General features: G+C 47.2%; 1 protein-coding gene across 1 annotated transcript in view; it reads right to left on the bottom strand.

Annotated features, from left to right (window-relative positions):
• The window catches only part of NAA30 (N-alpha-acetyltransferase 30, NatC catalytic subunit), a 40,169-nt gene extending 26,516 nt beyond the window's left edge, over positions 1-13,653 (bottom strand). Inside the window, exon 1 of the mRNA XM_073609880.1 lies at positions 13,006-13,653. Coding sequence (XP_073465981.1) covers positions 13,006-13,470 — 465 coding nt within the window. The 5' untranslated portion in view covers positions 13,471-13,653. The remainder of the gene's footprint in view (positions 1-13,005) is intronic.
• Between the last annotated feature and the right edge of the window lie 1,398 nt (positions 13,654-15,051).

Genomic DNA, 15,051 nt, shown 5'->3' with positions numbered 1-15,051 from the left:
ATCAGAACCGATTCAGTTTGTAGTGTACATAGATTTGCAAAACAATGTGGGATAAAGGAATATTCCAGAACTCCGATTTATCTCATGGTTACTGTGCCATTGTGTGAATACATCAATGCAGAACATGTTATCTCAGCTTGCAGAGCTTGGATTCATTGAATAAGTTCACCAAAAATGTAAATATTGGAGAATATACAGCCTCATGCCATTTAACTAAGTACCATTTCATGCTGAATAAAAACTAAATATATATATCTTGAATAGAAAAAACTATCTTTAGATAGATTTTTACTCCAAAAGCATTTTATTAAAATAAAAATTTGATTAAAAATAAATAAATCATTGATTTATATCAACCCTGATACATTTCCATCCTATGACTCAACAGGCACAAGTGCAGAAGCTAGCTTAGGATTAAAAATGTATATACACGTGTGTGAAAAAGTATTTGCCCTGATCTTTGTCCTGATTTTTTAATTTTTTTTGCATATATTTCTCACACTTAAATGATTCAGATCAAACTAATTTTATTACTACACAAAGATAACCCGAGTAAATCCAAGATGCAGTTTTTAAATTATTTAAGGGAAACAAGCTGTTAAAACCTGCCTGGCCCTATGTGAAATAGTAATTGCCCTATCCCATGCTGAATCATGAATGAACGGTGATTAACCACAATTTTTTGGAAAGCTGAGTTATATTTCACTTGCCACACCCAGGCCTAATTACTGCCAGACCTGTTGAATCAAGAAATCACACAAATAGAAGCTGTGACAAAGTGAAGCACGCTAACAGATCACAAAAAGCCACACATTATACCACAATCTTAAAAAAAAAAAAAAAAAAAAAACACCAAGAACAGATTAGAAACAAAGTCATGTACATGTACCATCGGTCTAGGAAGGGTTTTAAAGCCATTTCTAAGACTTTGGAACTCCAGTAAAACACGTCAGGGGCATTATCCACAAATGGAGATAACTTGGAACAGTGGTGAACCTTCCCAGAAGTGGCAGGCCTATAAAAATTACTCCAAGAGCATGACCACGACTCATCCAGGAGGTCATAAAAGAACCCAGAACAACATCTAAAGAACTGCAGGCCTCACTTGCCTCAGATAAGATCAGTTCATGATTCAACAATAAGACTGGGAAAAAACGGCATGCATGGGAAAGTTCCAAAGCCACTGCTGACCAAAATGAAGACAAGGCTCATCTCACATTTTTTTTTTTGGTAAATCTTGATTAACCCCAAGGCTTTTAGGCAAATATTCTGTGGACCGATGGAGACAAAAATGTAACGGTTTGGAAGGTGTGCATCCCGTTACATCTGTCATAAAACTAATACAGCATTTCATAACAAGAACACCATACCAACAGTCAGACATGGTGGTGGTAGCATGATGGTCTGGGGCTACTTTGCAGCTTCAAGACCTGGACGACTTCCCATAATTGATAGAACCATGAATTCTGAGCTCTACCAAAAAAACCTAAAAGGATGTCCGGCCATCAGCTCCTGAGCTCAAGTACACTTAGGTTATGCAGTAGGACAATGATCCGAAACACAACAGCAAGTCCACCTCCAAATGGTTCAAACAAAGCAAAATTTAGGTTTTGGAGTAGCCTAGTCAAAGCCTTACACAGGCCGTTCATGCTGGAAAACCTTCCAATGTGGCTGAATAAAAACAATTTCGAAAAGAGTGGACCAAAATTGCTCCACAGCAATGTGAAAGACTTATTGCCAGTTATCGCAAACACTTGATTGCAGTTGCTGCCGCCAAGGGTGGCACAACCCGTTATTAGGTTTAGGGGGCAATTACTTTTTCACAAAATTTTAATATATATCTCACACCCTTCACATTTTTGTAAATATATCTTTTCATGTGACAACACTGCAGAAATGACACTTTGCTACAATGTAAAGGAGTGTACAGCTTGCATAAGTGTAAATTTGCTGTCCCCTCAAAATAACACAGCCATTAATGTCTAAACTGCTGGTAACAAAAGAGTACACCCCTAAGTGAAAGTGTCCAAATTGGGCCCAAAGTTCAATATTTTGTGTGGCCATCATTATTTTCCAGCACTGCCTTAACCTTCCTGGACATGGAGTTCAGCAGAGCTTCACAGGTTGCCACTGGAGTCCTCTTCCACGCCTCCATGATGACATCACAGAGCTGGTGGATGTTAAAGACCCTGCGCTCCTCCACCTTCCGTTTGAGGATGCCCCACAGATGCTCAATAGGGTTTAGGTCTGGAGACATGCTTGACCAGTCCATCCCCTTTACCCCCAGCTTCCTTAGCAAGGCAGTGGTCGTCTTGGAGGTGTTTGGGGTCGTTAGGTTGGAATAGTGCCCTGCGGCCCAGTCTCTGAAAGGAGGCGATCAAGCTCTGCTTCAGTAGGTCACAGTACATGTTGGCATTCATGGTTCCCTTAACGAACTGTAACTCCCCAGTGCCAGCAGCACTCATGCAGCCCCAGACCATGACACTCCCACCACCATGCTTGACTGTAGGCAAGACACTTGTCTTTGTACTCCTCACCTGGTTCCCGCCACACACGCTCGACACCATTTGAACCAAATAAAAATATCTTGGTCTCATCAGACCACAAGACATGGTTCCAGTAATCCATGTCCTTACATAGTTACATAGTAGGTGAGGTTGAAAAAAGACACAAGTCCATTAAATGAGTGTGATTATGTGTCAGTATTACATTGTATATCCCTGTATGTTGCGGTCATTCAGGTGCTTATCTAATAGTTTCTTGAAGCTATCAATGCTCCCCGCTGTGACCACCGCCTGTGGAAGGGAATTCCACATACTTGCCGCTCTTACAGTAAAGAACCCTCTACGTAGTTTAAGGTTAAACCTCTTTTCTTCTAATTTTAATGAGTGGCCACGAGTCTTGTTAAACTCTCTTCTGCGAAAAAGTTTTATCCCTATTGTGGGGTCACAAGTACGGTATTTGTAAATTGAAATCATATCCCCTCTAAAGCGTCTCTTCTCCAGAGAGAATAAGTTCAGTGCTCGCAACCTTTCCTCCTCATAACTAAGATCCTCCAGACCCTTTATTAGCTTTGTTGCCCTTCTTTGTACTCGCTCCATTTCCAGTACATCCTTCCTGAGGACTGGTGCCCAGAACTGGACAGCATACGCCACATACTCCAGGTGTGGCCGGACCAGAGTCTTGTAGAGCGGGAGAATTATCGTTTTATCTCTGGAGTTGATCCCCTTTTTAAATGCATGCCAATATTCTGTTTGCTTTGTTAGCAGCAGCTTGGCATTGCATGCCATTGCTGAGCCTATCATCTACTAGGACTCCCAGGTCCTTTTCCATCCTAGATTCCCCCAGAGATTCTCCCCCCAGTGTATAGATTGCATTCATATTTTTGCCACCCAAATGCATTATTTTACATTTTTCTACATTGAACCTCATTTGCCATGTAGTCGCCCACCCCATTAATTTATTCAGGTCTTCTTGCAAGGTTTCCACATCCTGCGGAGAAGTTATTGCCCTGCTTAGCTTAGTATCGTCTGCAAATACAGAGATTGAACTGTTTATCCCATCCTCCAGATCGTTTATGAACAAATTAAATAGGATTGGTCCCAGCACAGAACCCTGGGGAACCCCACTACCCACCCCTGACCATTCTGAGTACTCCCCATTTATCACCACCCTCTGAGCTTGCCCTTGTAGCCAATTTTCAAACTCACCCTATGGTCCATGCAAACGGACCTTATTTTGTACAGTAAACGTTTATGGGGAACTGTATCAAATGCTTTTGCAAAATCCAGATACACCACGTCTATGGGCCTTCCTTTATCTAGATGGCAACTCACCTCCTCATAGAAGGTTAATAAGATTAGTTTGGCAAGAACGATTCTTCATGAATCCATGCTGATTATTGCTAATGACACCGTTCTTATTACTAAAATCTTGTATATGGTCCCTTATCCCCTCCAAGAGTTTACATACTATTGATGTTAGGCTAACTGGTCTGTAATTCCCAGGGATGTATTTTGGGCTCTTTTTAAATATTGGTGCTACATTGGCTTTTCTCCAATCAGCTGGTACCATTCCAGTCAGTAGACTATCTGTAAAAATTAGGAACAACGGTCTGGCAATCACTTGACTGAGTTCCCCAAGTACCCTCGGATGCAAGCCATCTGGTCCCGGTGATTTATTAATGTTAAGTTTCTCAAGTCTAATTTTAATTCTGTCCTCTGTTAACCATGGAGGTGCTTCCTGTGTTGTGTCATGAGGATAAACACTGCAGTTTTGGTTACTGAAGCCCCCCAATTCCCTCGTGAAGACTGAGGAGAAGAATAAATTCAATACCGTTGCCATCTCCCCATCCTTTGTAACCAGATGTCCTTCCTCATTCTTTAGGGTCCAATATGGTCTGTCCTCCCTTTTTTACTGTTTGCATACTTAAAGAATTTCTTGGGATTTTTTTGCTCTCCCCCGCTTTGTGTCTTTCATGTTCTATCTTAGCTGCCCTAATTGCACCCTTACATTTCTTGTTGCATTCTTTATAAAGTCTGAATGCTGAGGATGATCCCTCAACCTTGTATTTTTTAAAGGCCTTCTCCTTTGCTTTTATATGCATTTTTACATTGGAGTTAAGCCATCCAGGACTTTTGTTCGCCCTTTTAAATTTATTACCCAATGGGATACATTGGCTAATGCCCTTATTTAATATGCTCTTAAAGCAAACCCATCTCTCCCCCTATTCTTTGTTCCTAATATTTTATCCCTATTTATGCCTTTTAGCAAGGTTTGTAGTTTAGGGAAGTTGGCTCTTTTGAAATTCAGTGTCTTTGTATTCCCTTTAGGTTTCCTATTTGTGTGATTTATACTGAAACTAATTGACCTGTGATCGCGGTTACCTAAATTGCCCCGTATTTCCACATCCGTGATCAGGTCTGTATTGTTGGTAATCTTACTCTGCTTGTCTTCAGCAAACTGTTTTCAGGCTTTCTTGTGCATCATCTTTAGAAGAGGCTTCCTTCTGGGATGACAGCCATGCAGACCAATTTGATGCAGCGTGCGGTGTATGGTCTGAGCACTAGACAGGCTGACCCTCCCCACCCCTTTAACCGCTGCAGCAATGCTGGCAGCACTCATACATCTATTTCCCAAAGACAACCTCTGGATATGACACTGAGCACATGCACTCAACTTCTGGTCGACCATGGCGAGGCTTGTTCTGAGTGGACCTCCAGCTGTTGCAGAACTACAAGTCCCACGAGGCATAGCAAGACTGACAGCCACAAGCATGACAGCCAGAGGCATGATGGGACTTGTAGTTTTGCAACAGCTGGAGGTCCGCCAATTTCATATCCCTGTCCTAGGCCATCTTTATGTAGAGCAACAATTTTTTTTTTTTTTTTTCAGATCCTAAGAGTTCTTTGCCATGTCATGTTGAACTTCCAGTGACCAGTATGAGAGGGAGAGCGATAACACCAAATTTAACACATCTGCTCCCCATTCAAACCCGAGACCTTTTAACACTAACGAGTCACATGACACCGGGGAGGGAAAATGGCAAATTGGGCCCAATTTGGACTTTTTCACTTAGGGGTGTACTCACTTTTGTTGCCAGCAGTTTAGACATTGATGGCTGTTTGTTGAGTTATTTTGAGGGGACAGCAAATTTACACTGTTATACAAGCTGTACACTCACTACTTTACATTGTAGCAAAGTGTCATTTCTTCAGTGTTGTGACATGAAACGGTATAATAAAATATTTAGAAAAATGTGAGGGGTGTATGACCTTTTGTGAATCTCTCTCTCTCTATCTCCTTTACAAGCTGAGGCTTGTAGTAGCCACACAATAGAATACAATGGCAGGGCCTACCAGGAAGCACCACCACTGCCAGATGTAGATGGATTATCGTGTAACTGAAGGCTATTTTTAGCTTTGGAAAAAGTGGAGAAGGATTAGAACACCTGTCAATTGTTACTGCTGTCTGTGCCCCAATTAGGGAGATTCACTATTTGTACTGTTTACAGTTACCATTGAAAGTGAACGTAAAAGACAATTATAGGTAGATATCCAAATGCTAATAGAGGGTAAATCTTTCAATGGGGACACTAGTTTTGGTGACACCCTGGGATTCCCTTACTTTGGAGGGATTTCCTCACTTCTTGTTTTGGCTATGAAAAAGGAAGTGAAAGCAAATCTTCCTAGAGGGAAGAAAAAAACAAAAAAAACAAAACCACACCACCCACACACCTGACAGGTTATAAAGCTTCCCTACAATATACAAAATAAAAAACAAAATTGCCTTGTAATTGGAGTATCAGATACTAGGACTTAACAACTCATTTACTTACCATGTCTGCTGAGGTCTTAATCTGCCCTGAGCAACACAGACTCAATGCAAGACCATATAGAACACAACTGTAGGAAGCATCTATAGATATAGGGGTAGTAAACTTGGCTAAGCAACAGGAATGCCAAGATTCCCAGTACCCCCAGCAGCATACTGAAATGCTGAAATTCCTAGTACCCCCAGCAGCATACTGAAATGCTGAGATTCCTAGTACCCCTAGCAGCATACTGAAATTCGTAGTTCCCCTGGCAGCATACCGCAATGCTGAGATTTGTAGTTCCCCTGACAAAACACAATGACAGGACTTACTAGGAAGCAAAGTTGTGGTCAGTAAACAAGGCAGTAACAATAGGTGTCAAAGCATAGGCAAAAGTAAGCCCTGGTTCACACCAGTGCAGCTTTGAAGTCGCATTACTTCAACACAGCTTTAAAGCTATCAGTGCAATTTCATGTGTGACCTCATTTAACAGATGCCAATTGAAGTAGCACTGAAATCGCACAGAAATAGTGCAGGAACCTTTTTCAGTCGTAGCAATTCAAAGAGTTCCATTGCCCCAGGGTGCTGTGAACTGTCAAGTTGCACTTGTGAGAACCAGGGCTCATGCCAAGCTATGTATCCCCTAGCAGTGTACAGTGACAGAACTCACTAGGAAGACATGCTGCTGCCAGGTGTGGTTCTCCTGTTTAGGAGAGATGAATGCTGGGACTTGCAGTCCCCTGTATTACAAGGACAGTACTTACCAGGAAGCAGGGACAGAGTACTACTGGAACCCGTTATCCTCCCAGTACCAGGACTTACCAGGAAGCAGAGTTGTGAAGTAGTAGGCTCTGGTTTAGGACAGAAGAATGATGGGACTGGTAGCTCGCCAGTGATAGCACTTACCAGGAAGTGGATGAAATGGGCCCTGGTTAGGATAAGAGATCTTGTCCTTAATGGGGAACCCATGGTCATATTCCCCCTCCCCCAAATCCCCAGCTGTGGTGTAGCAGGCCCCAATTAGGACAGGGGGAATTCTGAGCCTTGTAGTGCCCCCAGTAGGAGTGTAGCAAGCTGGGCCTTGTAGTCCATCTAGGTGCAGAGTAGTTAGCCCTGATAAGGACAGAGAAGGCTGGGCCTTATAGTCCCCGTAGTTGCAGTGTAGTAGGCCCAGGTCAGGAGAGGAGATATGCTGGGCCTTGTAGTCCCCTTAGTGGCAGGGCAGCAGCCCCTGGAAAGGACAGAGGGATGCTGGGCCTTGTAGCCCCCCAGTTGCAAAGTAGCAGGCCCAGGTGTGGACAGAGGGGGAATGCTGGGACCTGTAGTGCCCCCAGTTGCAGTGTAGCAGGCCCTGGTGAGAGGATGAGGACTGCTAGGCTTTGTGGTCCCAGTCCCCTTAGTCGTAGTAAATAAACAAAAGTAAAAGGTGTTGGTGATAGAAATGATTATACATGAAATAGTCAACATATGTAAACCGTGTGCAAAACGCAAACTTAAAAAACAAAAAACAAAAAAAAAACGAAGTGACAACCCCAACACCATAGAATATATAAAACAAATCTTCTGGGTTTGATGTGTCTTCAAATAAATTCTTCACCACCAGTGCTCATGAGGTAGATGGCAATTCACCAAAGGCACTTTTTACGGTAGGTCAAAATGAGCTTTTATTGAATGGACCAGATAAATCCTGGGTAAACATCTCTCCACTGTGGGACCCCCTCCAACAGACAGATAATGTGGGAACAGACTCCACCAGGGACACAAAGAGCTCTTATGGTGTAGTATGTTTTATCAAAATGGTCAGAAGTTAAAACAAAATTTTGCACTCTCATGTGACTGTGCCAATCCCGGCACTAAGGTGTCTACAGCATGTGTGGATGGGTATATCAGACTCGCAGCAGCGTGTGATCCATGCTTCGTTCTGGATATACTAATTTGTTGGGTGTCACATAAGGACCCAGAAATGACAAATGTTTCACCGTACTGGTGTCATCAGGAAGTGACGACACACGTTTCCTCTTTATTTTTGTTGTTTTGACTCCCCAAACATGGGGATTGAAGACAGAAAAAAAAACGGGGATCTACCTTGTTCCCATATCCATCCATCCATCCATGCTGCACACACCTAATTATCATTTACTTTTAAGAACATATAGTATAAAATTGTAAAGTATTTACCGCTATTTTAAAATAAATATATAACCAAAATGACCCCCCCCCCCCCCCCCATCATATACATATTTTCTAGATTTAGGTATACCATGTATGGACAAACTCTGGCCCCCTCTAGTGGTAGATTGAGATAATACATTTTTGTTAAAATTATAAATGAAAAAAAAAAAAAAAAATTAAAAAATAGTAAACGTGAAGATTTATAAAAAGAAGATTGGTGAGTAGGGTGTAACCCTACTCTAACCAAGGGGTGATAACTCATGGTACGAAATAAATCTTTATAGGATGAGACTAAAAGTGAAATTTTTCAAACATGGTAACCCATTACAAATAGGGATCACATGCCAGACCTAGAACCCCCCCCCCATACACCTGGAATCGTTTAGTAAACTGTAATAAAGCATTTTAAATCTACATCCAGGTTCAAGCCCTTGGGATATAGAGACTGGAGCCCATATATCCACTTAGTTTCTATTTGGGAGACCCCTTTGGTCATGTCCACACCCCTCCAATGGGGACAAACTTTGTCTATTCCTCAAAATCTAAGTAGAGGGGTCTTTATTATGTACCAATCTAAAGCGATTAGAGACGCTATGCCTATGTCGAGGGAGGTCACATAGTGGAGAGATGTTTACCTAGGATTTATCTGGTCCATTCAATAAAAGCACATTTTGACGTACCGTAAAAAGTGCTCAAACACCTTTGGTGAGTTGCCATCTACCTCATGAGCACTCATGGTGAAGCATTTAATCTGAAGACACATCAAACCAGAAGATTTGGTTTATATATTCTATGGTGCTGGGATTGTCACTTTGGACTTTTTTTAGTTTGCGATTTGCACATTGTTCACATATGTTGAATATTTCATGTATGATAATTTCTAGCGCCAACACCTTTACTTTTGTTTATTCACCAATTAAAGTGATTTTAAAAGTGAAATTAAAAAAATAAATAAAAAAACACACACAAACATCTCACACTTACCTCCACTGTGCAGCTTGTTTTGCACAGAGTGGCCCCAAACCTGCTCTTCTGGGGTCCCCCCCCGGCGGCTCCTTCCCGCATCTGATAACCCCCTCGGAGAAGCGCTTTCCCGAGGGGGGATACCTTGCGGGCGTGCTCCCGAGTCCGGCATTCAGCGTCCATAGAGGCCAAATGCAGGACTCGGCTCCGCCCCGGCGCTCGCGTCATTAGATTCGATTGCCAGCAGCAGGAGACAATGGCTGCACTGCTATCAATCTATCCAATCAAGAGCCGAGAACCCAGGGCAGAGAGACAGCGTGTCCCTCTGGGTCAAGTTCGAGGGTTCAGGTAAGTAAAAACAGGGGGGGGGGGGGGGGGGGGGGGGGGGGGGCGCGTCATGTCGCTGACAGGTGTTTTTTCACCTTAATGCTAACACGAAGGTTTATAACCCCTTTAGGTTCATACTTTCTTAAAAGGGCAGCTACTTGGTTCAACACCTCAGACACCATCACCAGCCACAATTTTATTACCCTTAGTCGTAGTTTAGCAGGCCCTGGTGAGGACAGGGAAGGAATGCTGGGACCTGTAGTCCACTTAATTGCAGTGTAGCAGGCCCAGGTGAGAGGAGGAGGAGGAGGAATGCTGGGACCTGTAGTCCCCCCAGGTGCAGTGTAGCAACCCTAGTGAGAACATGTTTGGCCTTGTAGTGCCTCCCGCTGTAGTGTAGTAGTCCCTATTAAGGATAGGAGGGAATACTGGAACTTGTAGTCCCCCCAGTTGCAGTGTAGCAGGCCTTGGCGAGAGGATGAAGAATGCTGAGACCTGTAGCCCCCACCCCCAGGTGCAGTATAGCAGGCCCTGGTGAGGACAGAGGAGCAATGTTATGCCTTGCAGTGCCTCTTGTTGTAGTGTAGTAGGCCCTAGTAAGGATAGGGGGGAATGCTGAGACCTGTAGTCCCCCAGTTGTAGTGTAGCAGGACCAGGGGAGGACAGGGGGGGGGTGGGGGGTGCTGTGGTGTAGTAGACCCTGGTCAGGACAAAGTGATGCTGGGACCTGTAATGCCCATAGTAGCAATGTAGCAGGCCCTGATTAGGACATAGGGAAGGCTGAGCCTCGTAGTTCCCCCAGCTGTAGTATAGCAGGCCTTGGTGAGGAAAGAAGAGAAAGGGAATGACATCAATTATCTCATTACAATGGCACCTGTAGGTCAAGAGAGAGGGGGTACTGGGGCTTGTAGTCGTCGTCGCCCCCCCCCCCCCCTTCAGTTGCAGGGTCACTGGTCAGGACAGAGAGATGCTGGGATCTGTAGTGCACACAGTTGCAGTGTAGCAGGCCCTGGTCAGGACAGAGGGATGCTGGGACCTGTAGTGCACACAGTTGCAGTGTAGCAGGCCCTGGTCAGGACAGAGGAATGCTGGGACCTGTAGTCCCCCCAGTTGTAGTGTAGTAGACCCTAGGAGGGTCAGAGGGAATTCTGGGCCCTGTAGTGCCTCCAGTTGCAGTGTAGCAGGCCCTGGAGAGGATAGAGGGGGGAGGTTGGGCCTTGTAGTGGCCCCCAGCTCTAGTGTAGTAGGCCCGGCTGAGGACAGAGGAGGAATGCTGGGCTTTGTAGTCCCCCCAGGTGCAGTGTTGCAGGCCCTGGGGAGAAGAGGAGAAATGCTGGGACCTGTAGTTCCCCCAGTTCCAGTGTAGCAGGTCCTGGAGAGAGGAGGAATGCTGGGACCTGTAGTTCCCCCAGGTCCAGTGTAGATGGCCCTGGTGAGGACAGAGGGGAAAGGCTGGGCCTTGTAGTGCCCCCAACTGTAGTGTAGTAGGCCCTGGTGAGGACAGAGGAGGAATGCTGGGCCTTGAAGTGTCCCCCAGTTGTAGTGTAGCAGGTCCTGGTGAGAAGAGGAAGAATGCTGGGACCTGTAGTCCTCCCAGTTGTAGTGTAGGAGACCCTAGGAAGGTCAGAGGGAATGCTGGGACCTGTAGTAGACCCTAGGAAGGCCAAGGGAAATGCTGGGACCTGTAGTCTCCCCAGTTCCAGTGTAGCAGGCCCTGGTGAGGACAGAGGGGGAAGGCTGGGCCTTGTAGTGCCCATTTATGAATATGAGTTAGGGACCTTAGAGTGTAAGCTCCTTGAGGGTAGGGACCGATGTGAATGTACAATATATATGTAAAGTGCTGAGTAAATTGATGGCGCTATATAAGTACCTGAAATAAATACATTTGTAGTGTACCAGGCCCTGGTGATGACAGAGGATGAATGCTAAGCCTTGTAGTCCCCCCAGGTGCAGCGCGGCAGGCCCTGGAGAGGAGGAATGCTGGGACCTATAGTTCCCCCAGTTCCAGAGTAGCTGGCTCTGGTGAGGAGGAATGCTGGGCCTTGTAGTCCCCCAGGTGCAGTGTAGCAGGACCTGGTGAGAGGAGGAATGTTGGGACCCGTACTCCCCCACTTGTAGTGTAGTAGACTCTAGGAAGGACAGGGGGAAGTGCTGGACCTTGTAGTGCCCCCAGCTGTAGTGTAGTAGGCCCTGGTGAGGAGATATGCTGGGACCTGTAGTGCCCCCAGTTACAGTAGGCTCTGGTGAGGAGGACTGCTGGGACCTGTGGTGCTCACAATTACAGTAGGCTCAAGTGAGCAGGAATGTTGAGCCCTGTAGTGCCCCCAGTTACAGTAGGACCTGGTAAGGATAAATGTTGACACCTGTAGTGCCCAATTACAGTAGGCCCTGGTAAGGAGAAATGCTGGGACCTGTGGTGCCCCCAGTTACAGTAGGCCCTGGTGAGGGGGGATGCTGAGCCTTGTAGTGCCCCCAATTACAGTGAGCCCTGGTGAGGAGGAATGCTGGGACCTATGGTGCCCCCAGTTACAGTAGGCCCTGGTGAGGAGGAATGCTGGGACCTGTAGTGCCCCCAGTTACAGTAGGCCCTGTTGAGGAGGAATACTGAGCCTTGTAGTGCCCCCAGTTACAGTAGGCCCTGGTGAGGAGGAATGCTGAGCCTTGTAGTGCCCCCAGTTACAGTAGGCCCTGGTGAGGAGGAATGCTGAGCCTTGTAGTGCCCCCAGTTACAGTAGGCCCTGGTGAGGAGGAATGCTGAGCCTTGTAGTGCCCCCAGTTACAGTAGGCCCTGGTGATGAGGAATGCTGAGCCTTGTAGTGCCCCCAGTTACAGTGGGCCCTGGTGAAGAGGAATGCTGAGCCTTGTGGTGCCCCCAGTTACAGTAGGCCCTGGTGAGGAGGAATGCTGAGCCTTGTAGTGCCCCCAGTTACAGTAGGCCCTGGTGAAGAGGAATGCTGAGCCTTGTAGTGCCCCCAGTTACAGTAGGCCCTGGTGATGAGGAATGCTGAGCCTTGTAGTGCCCCCAGTTACAGTAGGCCCTGGTGAGGAGGAATGCTGAGCCTTGTAGTGCCCCCAGTTACAGTAGGCCCTGGTGATGAGGAATGCTGAGCCTTGTAGTGCCCCCAGTTACAGTAGGCCCTGGTGAAGAGGAATGCTGAGCCTTGTAGTGCCCCCAGTTACAGTAGGCCCTGTTGAGGAGGAATGCTGAGCCTTGTAGTGCCTCGACTTACCAGGAAGCAGAGCTGCGGCCAGTTGTGGATGAAGTAGCGGTAGGTGTAGATGGAGTAGGGCTCGGACAGGTCCCGGGTGATGAGCCTCATGATGTCGGGCATTTGAAGCTCGGACTCGTAGCGCTCGTAGCGGATGTCTTGCACGGTACAGGCGGAGAGCAGGGCGGGTAGGGCCTCCTCGGCCAGTCCATTGGGGGCGGCAGTCCGTGGGTCGGGGGGCAGTTTGCTCTGCAGGCTCTTGAGGTGCCGGAGGTCAGGCCCGATGAGGCCGTTAAGCTGGCGGTGAGGTGGGTGATGTCGGCGGTGGTGGCCCTTGGGGCCCTCGGAGACGTCGTTTCCAGCCGGCGTGTCTCCCCGACCTTCCTCTTCCTCCTCTCCGCAGTCCTCCTGCTGCTCCCCCGGCAGGGCCAGGCCGGCCCCGGGGTAATAGGAGAGCACTCCGGGCCCAGTCGGTGCGTCCGCCATCCTGAGGAGAGACCAAAGGGGCTCCTTGTAATCACACAGCGCGGGCCGCCCTCATCTCTGGCCCCGCACACTCGCCCCGTCTCACCCGCGGCCGTAAAGCGCTGCCGCCGGCACACAGCTTTTTACGACACTTCCGGCAGCGCTGGGCCGGGGCCTCCGGGCGGTGGGGGGAAGTCGGGAGGGCTGGAGCCTCAGTGGTAGACTCCTCCTAGGTGTCATGGCAACGCCTGGCTGCCTCCCCGCTGAGCCTGGAGGGGGATGGCTGGGACTTGTAGTTCACTTTCCTGTCATTTCTATGTCAGTGAGGAGAAGGCCTGGTCATGGTGGGGCCTCAGGAGCAGCACCCTAAGGCCCCAATCACACTTGGCAATTTGGAGTCGCCACAATTCTGCGCTGTGCAGTTTGGGGGGCATTTATTCTCAATGGCACCCCAAATTCTGTGACAGAATCGCAGCAAAACGCGCCTTTAAAAATCACACGACGCTCGTCGCCCCAAAACGGAGCAGGAGACTCTTTTGGGCGATAAACGCACATAGGGCAGCCAGTTAAAGTGAATGAGCCTTCCTATGAGCGACACGTGGACGTGCGTTTAAGTCACGCAAAAAAAAAATCGCAAGCAGGAACGCTCAATCCCAATACGCAAGTTCTAAATGGGGCCTAAAGCCAGAACATTATCACCACTACGGCTGGATTCACACTTATGCGATCCCAGACATTGCAGGTGATTCGCAAAAAAGAATGGTGGCAACTCGATTGCTTCTTCTTAAATCTTTATTGAGCACAATCAGCAGTGCGACATCAAAACGCTGCACGCCGTATTGCTGTGCACATTACATGCAATGTCTGCGGGATGCGAATTTAGCCATACAGTTTGTATAGCTGAAATCGCATTCACACCAAAATGGTGCAGGAGCCTTGTTTTGGTCCACACTGGAATCGGATCGCATTGGGTGTTCAGAGCCACGTGATCCGATTCCACAGTTCACACTGCATTCTGGGAAATGATTTGGGGGTGTCATTAACTTTACATTGACACCTGCAGCGGTTCATAGATGTCAGTGTGAACCATCTGCGATTTAAATGCAATGCAGGATCCTGCACAGGAATCACAGGGGTTCCCACATCGCACAGTGTGAACCCAGCCTAAGAGGTAAAGGGAATGACATCAATTATCTCATTACAATGGCACCTGTAGGTCAAGAGAGAGGAGGGATACTGGGGTTTGTAGTCCCCCCCCCTCAGTTTCAGGGTCCCTGGTCAGGACAGAGGGATGCTGGGAACGGTAGTGCACACAGTTGCAGTGTAGCAGGCTGGTCAGGACAGAGGAATGCTGGGACCTGTAGTGCACACAGTTGCAGTGTAGCAGGCTGGTCAGGACAGAGGGATGCTGGGAGCTGTAGTGCCCTCAGTTGCAGTGTAGCTGGCTCTGGTCAGGACAGAGGAATGCTGGGAGCTGTAGTGCACACAGTTGCAGTGTAGCAGGCTGGTCAGGACAGAGGAATGCTGGGAGCTGTAGTGCACACAGTTGCAGTGTAGCTGGCCCTGGTCAGGACAGAGTAATGCTGGGACCTGTAGTGCCCT

This window comes from Aquarana catesbeiana, linkage group LG13 (genome assembly GCF_042186555.1).
Source record: "Aquarana catesbeiana isolate 2022-GZ linkage group LG13, ASM4218655v1, whole genome shotgun sequence".
Classification (NCBI taxonomy): Eukaryota; Metazoa; Chordata; class Amphibia; order Anura; family Ranidae; genus Aquarana; species Aquarana catesbeiana.
This window is presented reverse-complemented; position numbering and strand designations above follow the sequence as displayed.